Source organism: Phoca vitulina, unplaced genomic scaffold (assembly GCF_004348235.1).
Source record: "Phoca vitulina isolate PV1807 unplaced genomic scaffold, GSC_HSeal_1.0 scaffold5, whole genome shotgun sequence".
Lineage (NCBI taxonomy): Eukaryota > Metazoa > Chordata > Mammalia > Carnivora > Phocidae > Phoca > Phoca vitulina.
The window spans coordinates 28,092,000-28,104,953 of record NW_022589708.1 but is presented as its reverse complement, the minus strand read 5'-3'; the positions used below and the strand labels follow the sequence as shown (position 1 = coordinate 28,104,953).

Genomic DNA, 12,954 nt, shown 5'->3' with positions numbered 1-12,954 from the left:
TTCCTGTCTCAGTAAGAGTCAGTGATATACATGTACATTACTTCTAGTTCTGGTAAAAGGAGTGACTGTCTCAGGAGTGAAGAATCAACGAGAAGCATGTATGCTATTCTACAGTCAGATAAAAGGTGGAAGTTATTTACATTTTATTTATTTATTTTAAAAGATTTTATTTATTTACTTGAGAGAGAGAGAGAGCGAGAGACCACAGAGGAAGAGAGGGAGAAGCAGACTCCCCGCTGAGCACAGAGCCCGACAGGGGGTTGATCCCAGGACCCTGAGATCATGACCTAAGTGGAAGGCAGACACTTAACCGATTGAGCCACCCAGGCGCCCCGTTATTTACATTTTAGTATGGCTGCAAGCAGGGCTAGAGTTTGTTGGCTTTTTTTCTTGCTTCAGACTTTAGAGATATCATTTCAGCTTCCTAGGTTCATCCCATGTTGTTTAAGAAAAGACACCAAAAATCACTTTACACAGAAAGCTAGGATTAGGTGAGGGACAAAGGGAGAGAAAACTGATTCTATGTACAGCATTCTTCTTCAGCCATCAGGCCAGAGCCCAACAAATAGATTATCTGGTAGGTGAGTGTTTTTTCCTGGATGGATTTTTTTCATCAGTCCGTCTCTTTCCATGCTTGTTCCCGCTCCCATACTCCAACACACACAGAGTTAAATGTCAACATAAATAGCTTTGGGCACATAAGTAAAGACAGTAAGCCTCAAATTTATTATTTATGCCATTTCCTTCAGAGGGTGAAAGTAAGTCTTTGTTAATACAGTGGCATAAAATACAGCTCAGTCATTAAGGATTTTTGATACTTAGAGGAGAGAATCATAGAGAAGGAGCATAGATCTGTAGTGTGGAGTTTATCAAAATCAATTCTAGGTTGCTTAGCATGTACATGGTTATACATGCATTATATACATGCATGCACTCTCTGTGAACGAGAAGGGCATAACTCCTTTCCTCAGGGTATGTCTCCCTAGAGACCTTGGAAATGACAAAGGTCCTTAACTCTGAAGAGAAAGAAGCAAGCATTGTCTTGCTCTCTGCAAAAAAATTTTCTCTCTTTTGGAGAGAAAACTCTGAAGTGTTTTCTATTCTAACCTTTCATTGTCATCATTTCCAGTGTCTTGTTTTTAGAAAGTAATATGATCCCAGTCTGAATTGGAACATGTTCATAAGGAAAAGTTTTCTGTTTTCAACTGCTTCTGATATCATTGTAACTCCAGTTTGTGAAGATTGTGGAAAATTTCATAAAGCAAAATATAATTAAACAGAAGAGACTTACTTAGGTCCTTGTAAAGACTCTTAAATTCATCAGTTTCTAACCCAGGGCTCCAGCACCCTTTCTTCTACAAAAGATGATTGAGTATGGGTTTCTATACCTGATTCAGATAGAAAACTGGTCTGATTAGCATTTGAATATGTATTCAGTTATAAATGAATTTGAACTGGGTGAGGTGAAAGCTTATTTCTTTTTTTCCCCTATTTATTTATTTATTTATTTATTTATTTATTTATTTATTTTTGATGTAGTGTTCCATGATTCATTGTTTGCGTATAACACCCGGTGCTCCATTCAATACGTGCCCTCTTTAATACCCATCCCAGGCTAACCCATCCTCCCACTCCCCTCCCCTCTAGAACCCTCAGTTTGTTTCTCAGAGTCCATCGTCTTAAATCCACGCTCATTGGGAGAATATAGGTAGTAGCCAGGAGACTTGGAAACAATACTGTTTTCTACTATTTCCTATTTCTCATGTGCAGGATTGCATGTAAATTATGGGATGACTAAATGGACTTATAGAAACTAACTCCTTTTTTGAAAAGATTTATTTATTAAAGTGTGTGCGCTAGTGTGAGCTTGCGCTGGAGTGGGGGGAGGGGCAGAGGGAGAGAATCTTCAAGCAGACTCTGCTCTGAGCGCATAGCCCACCACCTGGGGCTCAATCCCAGGATCCTGAGATCATGACCTGAGCCTAGACCAAGGAGTCGGTAGCCCAACCGACTGAGCCACCCAGGCGCCCCTGTACCTTGTTTTAAAGTTTGTCAGTAATTTGTCTTTTGACATAAAAACTAGGACTTTATAAATTGTGAGCAACTCCAGGATAAGGATTCTGTGTTTGCATTTCTAGCATCTTTCTATTACCTGGTACATATTTGGTATTTAATAGATTACAGTTTATTAAGTTGATGAAAGCTTTTTAAAAATTAGCAATGTAAGAAATTAGGAAGAAGAAAATACCACACTTGTTTTCTTACAGCTTCTCATTTTAAAATATTTTGGTGTCTTTTACCACTTTTAGGATTTATAAATTAATGTAGTTGGAATTATTATAGAGCTATTATCTTTTAATTTTAAGCATTTTATATAAATGTTTCTCTTTTAATGGTTTAGTGAAATTCCATGGAATCAATATATTATAATTTAGTGGCTCTTCCTCCCTAGTGAACAGTTGGGTTATTTTCAGATGTGATTATGTGTCTGTGTTTTCCATTGTTGTTGTTGTAAAAGACATCTTTGTGCATATGTTTCCTGTCTTCTTAAAAATGATGTCATATGATAAAATCTCTGGACTGATGTTCAAAAAAGAGTATGAAATATTTATATTCTTGCCCTCATGTTGACAGTGGTTTGGAGGGGCTCACATTGGGCTTTAGTGTTTATTTCTTGAATTAACTTGAAATTATACAAAATTTTATTAATATATATTTAGTTATTGCCAATCACTGTATTTTCTGTAAGAGGGTTGCTTACGATATGTGATTGCAGAGTTTTAGGGATCTTTTTGCCCAAATAATGAGCAACATGGTTTTGAAAATCTTTATCTTTTGGCAATGTACATAGTGAGACTACCATGAATGTATTAGCATTTTCTTGACCAGTCTCCTGAGCCTCAGTTCCCACTGAGAAACACAAAGAGGGCCAAGTAATGTTTCCACACACAGTGTGGAACCCTGGATTTAGTGAACCCAGTATTTTCTTTTTTCTCTAAAGATTTAATTAATTAATTAATTTGAGAGAGAGCATGCATGCAAGAACGGTGGAGGGGCAGAGGGAGAGGGAGAAGCAGGCTCCCCACTGAGCAAGGAGCCAGGATGCAGGGCTTGATCCAGGACCCTGGGATCATGTCCTGAGCAAAGGCAGATGCTTAACCGACTGAGCCACCCAGGCGCCCCGAACGCATTATTTTCTACTGGTCACTAATCTCTGCTCTGGGGAGAGACACTATCTCTTCCAAAGCTGTCTGCAATATAAGGAAGAAGGGCAGCCAGTGCCTCTACCTAGAAGATGTGTAGAAGAAACATGAAGGACTCATGGAGAATTATCTCCTGACTAGAGAGCCCACTATTGATGGGCATTTAGATTGTGTCTAATATTTTGCTCTTATTATTATTATTGCTGCAGGGCACCTGGGTGGCTTAGTCAGTTAAGTGTCTGACTCTTGATTTTGGCTCAGGTCATGATCTCAGGGTCGTGCTATCAAGTCCTCTGTCGGGCTGTGTGCTAGGTGTGGAGCCTGCTTAAGATTCTCTCCCTCTCCCTCTCTCTAAAAAAGCAAACAAATAAACCCAAAAAACATTGCTGCAGTGAATTATCTTTAATACATCATTTCTTTTAAGTGGGAATATATTGTATATTTGTACAATATATTTCAAGGGCTGGAATTGTTGGCTGTGTACATTTTTTTTCTTTTTTCAAAGTTTTTATTTAAATTCCAGTTAACATACACTGTAGTATTAGTTTTAGGTGTACTATTTAGTAATTCAACATTTATATACAAAACCTGGTGCTCTTCACAAGTGCACTTCTTAATCCCCATCATCTTTTTAACCCCCTTCCCCTCTGGTAACCATCAGTTTGTTCTCTGTAGTTAAGAGTCTGTTTCTTGGTTTGCCCCCCCCATCTTTTTTTCCCCCTATGATCGTTTGTTTTGTTTCTTAAATTCCACATATGAGTGAAATCATATGGTATTTGTCTTTTACTTATTTGCTTAGCATAATACTCTCTAGCTTCATCCACGCCATTGCAAATGGCAAGATTTCATTCTTTTTTATGGCTGAGTAATATTTCACTGTAGAGATACACCACATCTTCTTTATCCATTCATTGATTGATGGACACTTGGGCTATTTCCATAATTTGGCTGTTGTAGATAATGCTGCTATAAACATTGAGGTGCATGTATCCCTTTTGAATTAGTATTGTTGTATTCTTTTCGTAAATACCAACTAGTGCAGTTACTGGGTTGTAGGGTAGTTTTATTTTTAACATTTTGAGGAACCTTCTTCCATCCTGTTTTCCAGAGTGGCTGCACCAGTTTCCATTCCCACGAACATTGCAAGAGGGTTCCTTGCTAGCACCTGTTGATCTTGTGTTGTTGATTTTAGCCGTTCTGACAGGTGTGAGGTGATATTTTATTGTAGTTTTCTTTTTTTTTTAAGATTTTATTTATTTGACAGAGAGAGACATAGCGAGAGCAGGAACCCAAGCAGGGGGAGTGGGAGAGGGAGAAGCAGGCTTCCCGCAGAGCAGGGAGCCTGATGTGGGACTTGATCCCAGGACCCTGGGATCATGACCTGAGCCAAAGGCAGACGCTTAACGACTGAGCCACCCAGGCGCCCTATTGTAGTTTTCATTTGCATTTCCCTGATGATGAGTGATGTTGGGCATCTTTTCATGTGTCAGTTGACCCTCTGGATGTCTTCTTTGAAAAACTGTCTATTCATATTCTCTGCCCATTTTTAAATTGCATTATTCAGTTTTGGGATGATGAGTTTTATAAGTTCTTTATATGTTTTGGATACTAACCCTTTATCAGATATGTCATTTGCAAATATCTTTTCCTGTTCCATAGGTTGCCTTTTAGTTTTTTGATTGTTTGCTTCACTGTGCAGAAGCTTTTTATTTTGATGAAATCTCAGTAATTTATTTTTGCTTTTGTTTCCCTTGCCTCAGGAGACACATAGTAAAAAGTTGCTATGGTTGATATTAAGGAGGTTACTTCCTGTGTTAGGATTTTAATGGTTTCCTGTCTCACATATAGGTCTTTAATCCATTTTGAATTTATTTTTGTGTGTGGTGTAAGAAAGTGATCCAGTTTCATTCTTTTGCATGTTGCTGTCCAGTTTTCCCAATACCATTTGTTAAAGAGACTGTCTTTTTCCCACTGGATATTCTTTCCTACTTTGTCGAAGATTAAGTGACCATATAGTTGTGGATTGTACATTTTTATTTTTGATAAATATTTCCAAATTGCCAGCCATAGAGATCATACCAATTTAGATTCCACCACTGATTATGAAAATTCCTCTTTACTGTTCAATGCAAATGTGTCAGTCACATCTTTCTTGATATATTTTCATTAATCTAATGTTTACTTTTTATCTTTTTTTGTGTTTTCTTTTAAAATTACTCTTTTCAAGGGTGCCCATGAAAAATTAATACTTGCTAAGGTTTTTGAGTACTTACTGTGTGCCAGACATTGTACTCATTGTCTCATTTGTCTATACAACAAATTGAGAATATCTGATTTTATTTAAATTCTTATCTTTATACTTAAATAATAAAGGTGTAATTAGTTTTTTAGTGAGCTGTTCTAATGTTATGTGTTTTACAGATTCAGGAGGAAGAGTGCCAACAAAGAGATGACTTTAGTGATGCAGACCAGCTCAGAGTGGGTAATGATGGGATTTTCATGCTGGCGTTTTTCAGTAAGTGGTTTTTCATTTCCAAATTGTTTTTTTGCATATACTAGCTATGTGTGTATTTAAAGTAGCATTGTGAAGAAAGGCAGATATTGTTAATGGGTGACTACTTTGTTTAAAATGTAAATTGTTCCTGATATTGAACTATGTGATCATATGATGCAATAAAAATCCTAGTATTTAGTATACTTATAATGGTGTATTGCAGTCATTATGCTAGATGCTGACTATATAGAATTATATAAGTATATTTAAGCTAAATATGTTTTTGCATGAGAAATGCTGCGTCCATGCAGTGATGTAGGAGCATGCAGAATGAAACTATAAATTCTGCTTTTGGAGCAAAGGACTTCCATTTGAGTGTCTTTAAGCAGGAATAAGGGTTAGGAAAAGAAATATTCTGGGCACCTGGAACAGTGTGATTTGAGACACAAAAGAATGCAAATATATATTGTTTGGGGGAATGGTAAGGAATTAGAAGACCAAAAACCTAAGTATGATTTTTTTTAACATGTTGCAGAATTCTTAAATACCTGAATTTATAAAGTGGACTTTATACTTTGAGGGAAGACTGTGTTACAGTCTATTATTTCAGTTCCTAACACAGGGATTGGCAGATAGTATACTCAGTACATAATATTACGACACTTGAATTGTTTAATTGCTAAAATTAAGTTTTTGAAATCCAATATTCATATAAGTATATTTATTAGACTAAATATAGTAAATTTCTGCCCTCAACCTGGTTAAATGATCAAGCTCTCATAGAATACTGATTTAATTCATTTTAAGTATAAAATTTATTTTGATAATAAAACTAAGAAATAGTTTACTTATTTAAAGTATCATGTTCAACTTTAAAAATAGAAAATACAGAAAATACATACCTTGAGCTGAGTTACTTTTGAGTCTGGGAAATCACTAATCCTCCATTTTGAAATGGTTTCTTGCTTCTTTTCCTTCTTTCGTTTCATCTGCTGAAGAATAGAAGTAGATAACCACTCAGAAGTGGGTCGGTGAGTGGGAAAGCAGTTACATTTTTCTCTTCAAATTTAGTATATTATGTTCTGCTTGGCAACCAGCTAATGTATATGCAATATTTAAATCTTGTGTCTTCAGTTAAAATTTGTAGTTAGATATGATGGTAGGTACCATGGAAGGGAAATGAACACTTTGACTACAAATAACTACTGTTTTGTACTATTAGTCTAGTAAATGTTAGTTTTTTTCCTTAGTTTTAGTTCAACGGGTAACCTTTATTATTCATAACAGGCTTCCCCCATATTTTGTTTATAAAAAGAGTAGTGTCAATATTAATTCCTTTAATGGTTATGTATTTTAAAAATCTTAATTGGAAAAGGAAATTTGAGTTTATTGTACTATATGTAGTATAAATATCTGTCTCTTGGTATAAAAATGTGATTTGATACCATCTATATGACTCAGCTTAGTGATATTTCTCCATTTCTGTATTTCACTTAATCCTACTGTCTTCTTTTTAGCCCCCCCCTCTTTTTTAGATGTGGAAACATTTTGATGATAAAACAGTGTTGCAAATGTTTGGTGACCTACACACTTAGTTGCCTTTATTTTTGGCCTGTGGTGGTATATTAATATGAATATATGTATTTAGTGTAAATTACCTGCTTTTACTACATTTTTACTAAATGATGTCTTTATAACTTATTTTTTTTATGTTCCCTATTCCACAAATACTGCACCAATATTATAAGAGTAAAATTATAAATTATTTTTGGACTTCATTTCCTGATATATTTTTTCTGGTAGGTTGTAGGCCAGTGTTTGAGTGTATTTGCTTTGATAAGCATAGATTTATTTGTAATCACTACCATCTAGTGGCTATTCTTCAAATTGCAGCTTGCTATATTTTTCATGTTTCTTCAACTATCTAGTAGCTGTTATTTAGATTCTATTCTTTTTTCTATTTCTGTGGTTCAGAAATAGATTTTCTTTTTTAAATTTTATTAAGTTTTTAAATTTAATTTCAGTATAGTTAATATATGGTGTTATATTAGTTTGTGGTGTACAATATAGTATAGTGACTCAGCAGTTCTGTACATTGCTCAGTGCTCATCATAAGTGTACTCTTAATCCCCTTCACCTATTTCACCCCCCCTCCCCCCACCACCTCCCCTCTGGTAACCATCAGTTTGTTCTCTATAGTCTGTTTCTTGGTTTATCTCTCTGTCCGCACCCCCCCCCTTTTTTTACTTGTTTTATTTCTTAAATTCCACAGTGTATTTGTCTTTCTCTGACTTATTTCACCTAGCATTATGTTCTCTAGCTCCATCCATGTTGTTGCAGATGGCAAGATATCATTCTTTTTTATGACTGAATAATATTGCTTTGTGTGTGTGTGTGAGTGTGTGTGTGTGTGTATACATCTTTAGCCACTCATCTATCGATGGACACTAGGGGCTGTTTCATAATTTGGCTATTGTAAATAATGCTGCAGTAAACATAGGGGTGCATATATCCTTTTGAACTAGTGTTTTCTTATTTTTCGGGTAAATACCCAGTAGTGTGATTACTGGGTCATAGGATAGTTCTATTTTTAACTTTCTGAGGAAGCTCCGTACTGTTTTCCACAGTGACTGCACCGGTTTGCATTCCCACCGACAGTGCAAGAGGGTTCCTTTTTCTCCACATCCTTACTAACACCTCTTATCAGAAACAGATTTTCTTTAACATGGTTTATAACTTAAACATTTCAGGTAATATAAATTGTGTGAATAAAACTACAGTGAATATCAATATTTCAAATTAGAACTTTTTGATGGTTTAATTCTTCCCTTCTCTCTTATAGCATCCACATTTCCATCTCTTACCGCATGTAATCCTAAACAAGTTTACACATAAATTTGGTAAAATAATTGCATGTTCATGTTCAGAAAATGTAAAGAAAGAAAGATATGTATCCTTGATAATTTTTGCTTCTCATAATCCCTTGAAGTGTCAGAGCAGAATGCCTCATACGTACTTGTATCTGATCTTATTTTTAAGAGTTTTTAAGAGAGTGGAATGGAAGTCAATTATTTGTTAAAAGCTAGAAATTAAGATTTAGTCCACTGGGTAATTGATAGTCTGCGGAAATGACCTTGAACTATAATGCTTAAAAATGTAATAGACTCTGTTTAGAAATTTTGTACCATGTGTGAATCTTCAGAATTGAAGAATATGCATACTATAGTAAAAATTAATCACCTGTATTATTCCCATTTGACTTTATTTTTATTTTTTTAAAGATGTATGGATTTATTTGAGAGAGAGAGAGAGCATAAGTGGGGGGGAGGGGGCAGAGGGAGAGGGACAGAGAGAATCTCAAGCAGACTCCCTGCTGAGCACAGAGCTCGACGTGGGGCTCGATCCCACAATCCCTAAGATGACCTGAGCCGAAATCCCAAGTTGGACGTTTAACTGAGCTCACAGGAGCCCCCATTATTCCCATTTTAGACTTGAGGGAAACACATTTAAAGACATATTAAATCGTAATTTTAAAAGGAATTAGGATATTGTTTTGAAATGTGAATTCTGGATTGTAAGAAATTGCCAAACTGTGTTACCAGAGTGGCTGTACCACTGTGCATTCCCACCAGCGGTGAGTGAGTTTCTGTTGCTCTGGTCCTCACTAGCATGTGGTACTGACAATTTTTAAAATTACAGCTGTTCTAATAGATGTGTGGTAGTATCTCATTGTGGTTCAATTTGCATTTCCCCAAGGATTGATGATATTGAGCATCTGTATTCACTAATAAGCAGTTTTGAGCACCTACCATGGACAAGTCATAAAAGTTAAAACTCTTAAAGAGATTGTCTAGGCATCACACATACTGAAAAACAATACATTGATGACATGTTCTGTCCAGGTAGAGCTGGGTTTATAATTATATAGCTTTTAGGTGATGTTGTAGATGGTAAGTGAATCCAGAAAGGGAACACTTAAGAATTGTAACTGTAGGGCACCTGGGTGGCTCAGTTAAGCGTCTGCCTTTGGCTCAGCTCATGATCCCAAGGTCCTAGGATTGAGCCCCGCATCAGGCTCCCTGCTCAGCGGGGAGTCTACCTCTTCCTCTCCCTCCTTCCTTCCCCCCCGCTTGTGCACACAGTCTCTCTCTCTCTCTCAAATAAATAAAAATCTTAAAAAAAAAAAAGAATTGTAACTATACCTTAAGAAACTCATATAGTATTTGTGAAGCATTAAACTTATTTTGTTTACAAGAAAAAATTTGTTTTGGTCATCTCATTGCTTATAATTTAGCTGAAATGTCTTAAAACTAATAAATTGTTAGCATCATGTCTTTCTTAATGGCTAATTGTTTAAATGAGGAGAATTGCTTGAGAATAAGAGAGAAATTTACCTGTATGCATTTCAGAATTAAGTTTAGTGAAATTGATTCCTTGTCTAGGAACTTGATGTCTTTGAAACCTAGTGCATTGGTATGTATTAAGAATTTTTCTGTGATTGAAGAAATAAGTGCTCATTGTTAGTATTATATGTATATTCATTTATGATTTTCATTTATTTTTAAAACAAGTATCAGATTTTTAAAAATTTAAAACTTTTTAAACTTTTTTTTTTTTTAAGATTTTATTTATTTATTTGAGAGAGAGAGAATGAGAGAGAGCACATGAGAGGGGTTAGGGTCAGAGGGAGAAGCAGACTCCCTGCTGAGCAGGGAGCCTGATGCGGGACTCGATCCTGGGACTCCAGGATCATGACCTGAGCCGAAGGCAGTCGCTTAACCAACTGAGCCACCCAGGCGCCCCCTTTTTAAACTTCTCATCTTTAAATTTAAAACTTAGGAAAAATTTGCAAAAATAATACAATTGTCATGGAACTTTCGTCTGGCTTTCTCAAGTATTAACATTTTATGTAACATCAGTGCAATGATCAACATTAGGAAATTAACATTATGAAATAGTACTAACTAGTTTACAGACCTTATTCAAATTTTACCAGTTGTCCCATTGGTGTTCTTTTTTTTTTTTTTTTTTTTTTAAGATTTTATTTATTCATTTGACAGAGACACAGCAAGAGAGGGAACACAAGCAGGGGGAGTGGGAGACGGAGAAGCAGGCTTCCCACGGAGCAGGGAGCCTGATGTGGGGCTGATCCCAGGACCCCGGGATCATGACCTGAGCCGAAGGCAGACACTTAATGACTGAGCCACCCAGGCACCCCCCCATTGGTGTCCCTTTTATAGTCCAGGATTATATATTGTATTTCATTGCTATTTTGCTTTAGTCTGTTCTTAATTGAAGAACAGTTTGTTAGTCTTTGTTTCTTATGACTTTGATTCTTTTGAAGAATATGGACTGTTTTTTTTTTTAATTTTTTATTGTTACGTTAATCACCGTACATTACATATGGACTGGTTTTGTAGAATGTCTCTCAATTTGGATTTACCTAATATTTCCTCATGATTAGATTCAGGTTATGCATTTCTTCTTTCCTCTTCCCCTTCTTCTTCTTCTTCTTTTTTTTTTTTTTTTTTTGTAAGAATACCATAGGAATGATGTGCCCTTCTCAGTGCATCATATCAGGAGGCAGTGACCTAGTTATGTCTTATTGCTGGTGATGCCAACTCTCATCAGGTTAAGATGGTGTCTGCCAGCTTTCTTCACTATAAAGTTTTCCCCTTTGTAATTAATAAATATCTTGTGGCTTTTGGAAATTCAAAAGTAAAGTGTTATTAGTTAAAGGATAAACTGTAGTGTACAATACTGCTTTCTAGGTTATCCTGCTACCCTCTTTATGTAGATTGGTGGTATAATAAAAAGATCACTGGAGAGGTGAAAGACTTGGGTGCTCCTGTCTTACCTATACCTCTTGCTTTGTGAGTTTATGTGGCACTTCACTGTTTTAAGTCTCAATTTGTCCTTCTGTAAATGGAATTAATTCTGACCTTGCCCTTCTTAAAAAACTAATGTGAGGATCAATTAAATTAAAATATGTGAAATGTCATAAATTATAAAGTGTTGTTAGGTGAAGGTAGTAGTAATGTTCTCCTTCCCCATCCTTACCTGAGCATTCACCTTTTACGTGGTTTAAAGTGATTGGTAGCCTTCTTTCAAATGTCGTTAACCTGTCTGACTCATTTTCTTACAAAGAAGCACTGGGAAGGTGAATGTGGAAAGTGTAATTGGAGCAACAGTAAGCATTCTTTTTATCAACTTTTCTGAGTTAATTGCCCTGCTCCTGCTGCTTGCTACCCCAAATCTTACTTTTTCTAAGGAATATAGGCTATATAAGACTTTTGCTTCTTTGGATTCCATGTTGGGCCTTGCTGTGTGGGGAATAGGTGCCCTACACCTTTTAAGCTTCCTAATTTGTCTTAGGTTTCCAGGGAAACATGGCATGAGTGAAGTAGAGTTAAAAGAAAGGTGTTCTTGTCTTTTTTTCTAGAGGCATGTATATGTTTGCCTGCCTCTACTATATATTGTTCCTAATTTTATGGATTTTATACACTTAAGGTTTAGCATATATTTATTAAATTCTCTTTTGCCAACTCAGGCATGTCATAGAGGATTTAGAATTGAATGCTTCTGCCTTTTCTGTATTTTAAGGACCTGTTCAGCTTTATTTGCTATCTTATAGGCCAAGGGGCCTAAAAAGTGTATCTATGCTTGAGTAGTCACCAACTTCACTATTTTCCCAGTGTTTAACCCAGTTACAGAAGGATAAAGTTATGTATTAGTCTCTTAGAGCTGCCATGACAAATACCATCAACTGGATGGCTTAAATAGTGGAAATTTATTTTCTCACAATTCTGGAGATTGTCTAGAAGTCCAAGATCAAAGTGCTGGAAAATTCGGGTTTTGGTGAGGATTCTCTTCCTGGCTTATGGACAGCTGTCTTCTTGCCATTTCCTCCCATGGTCTCTTTCCTACATGTGGGTGGAGAGAGAGCGCTCTGGTGTCTCTTCTCTTCCTATAAGGACACCAATCCTAGTGGATTAGGGTTCTACCTTTATAACCTTAATTATCTTCTTAAAGGCCCTGTCTCTAAATACAGTCACACTGGTTAGAGCTTCAGCTGTGAATTTTGAGGAGACACAGTTCAGTCCATAACACATTATGTTACATGAGCACAGCTTCTAGGAATCCATACTGCTGGCAGAGAGCAAAAAGAAAACACAATGACTCAGTAGGTACTTTTTTGTTCTTTTGTATCTTATTTCTGATGTGAGTACAATTATATGTATAGTAGATATTGGTAAA

At 36.1% G+C, this 12,954-nt stretch overlaps 1 protein-coding gene across 1 annotated transcript in view; it reads left to right on the top strand.

Annotated features, from left to right (window-relative positions):
* Positions 1 to 12,954, top strand: part of NDFIP2 (Nedd4 family interacting protein 2) — a 69,293-nt gene that overhangs the window by 40,066 nt on the left and 16,273 nt on the right. Inside the window, exon 4 of the mRNA XM_032402791.1 lies at positions 5,625 to 5,718. Within this exon, the coding sequence (XP_032258682.1) occupies positions 5,625 to 5,718 (94 nt within the window). The remainder of the gene's footprint in view (positions 1 to 5,624; positions 5,719 to 12,954) is intronic.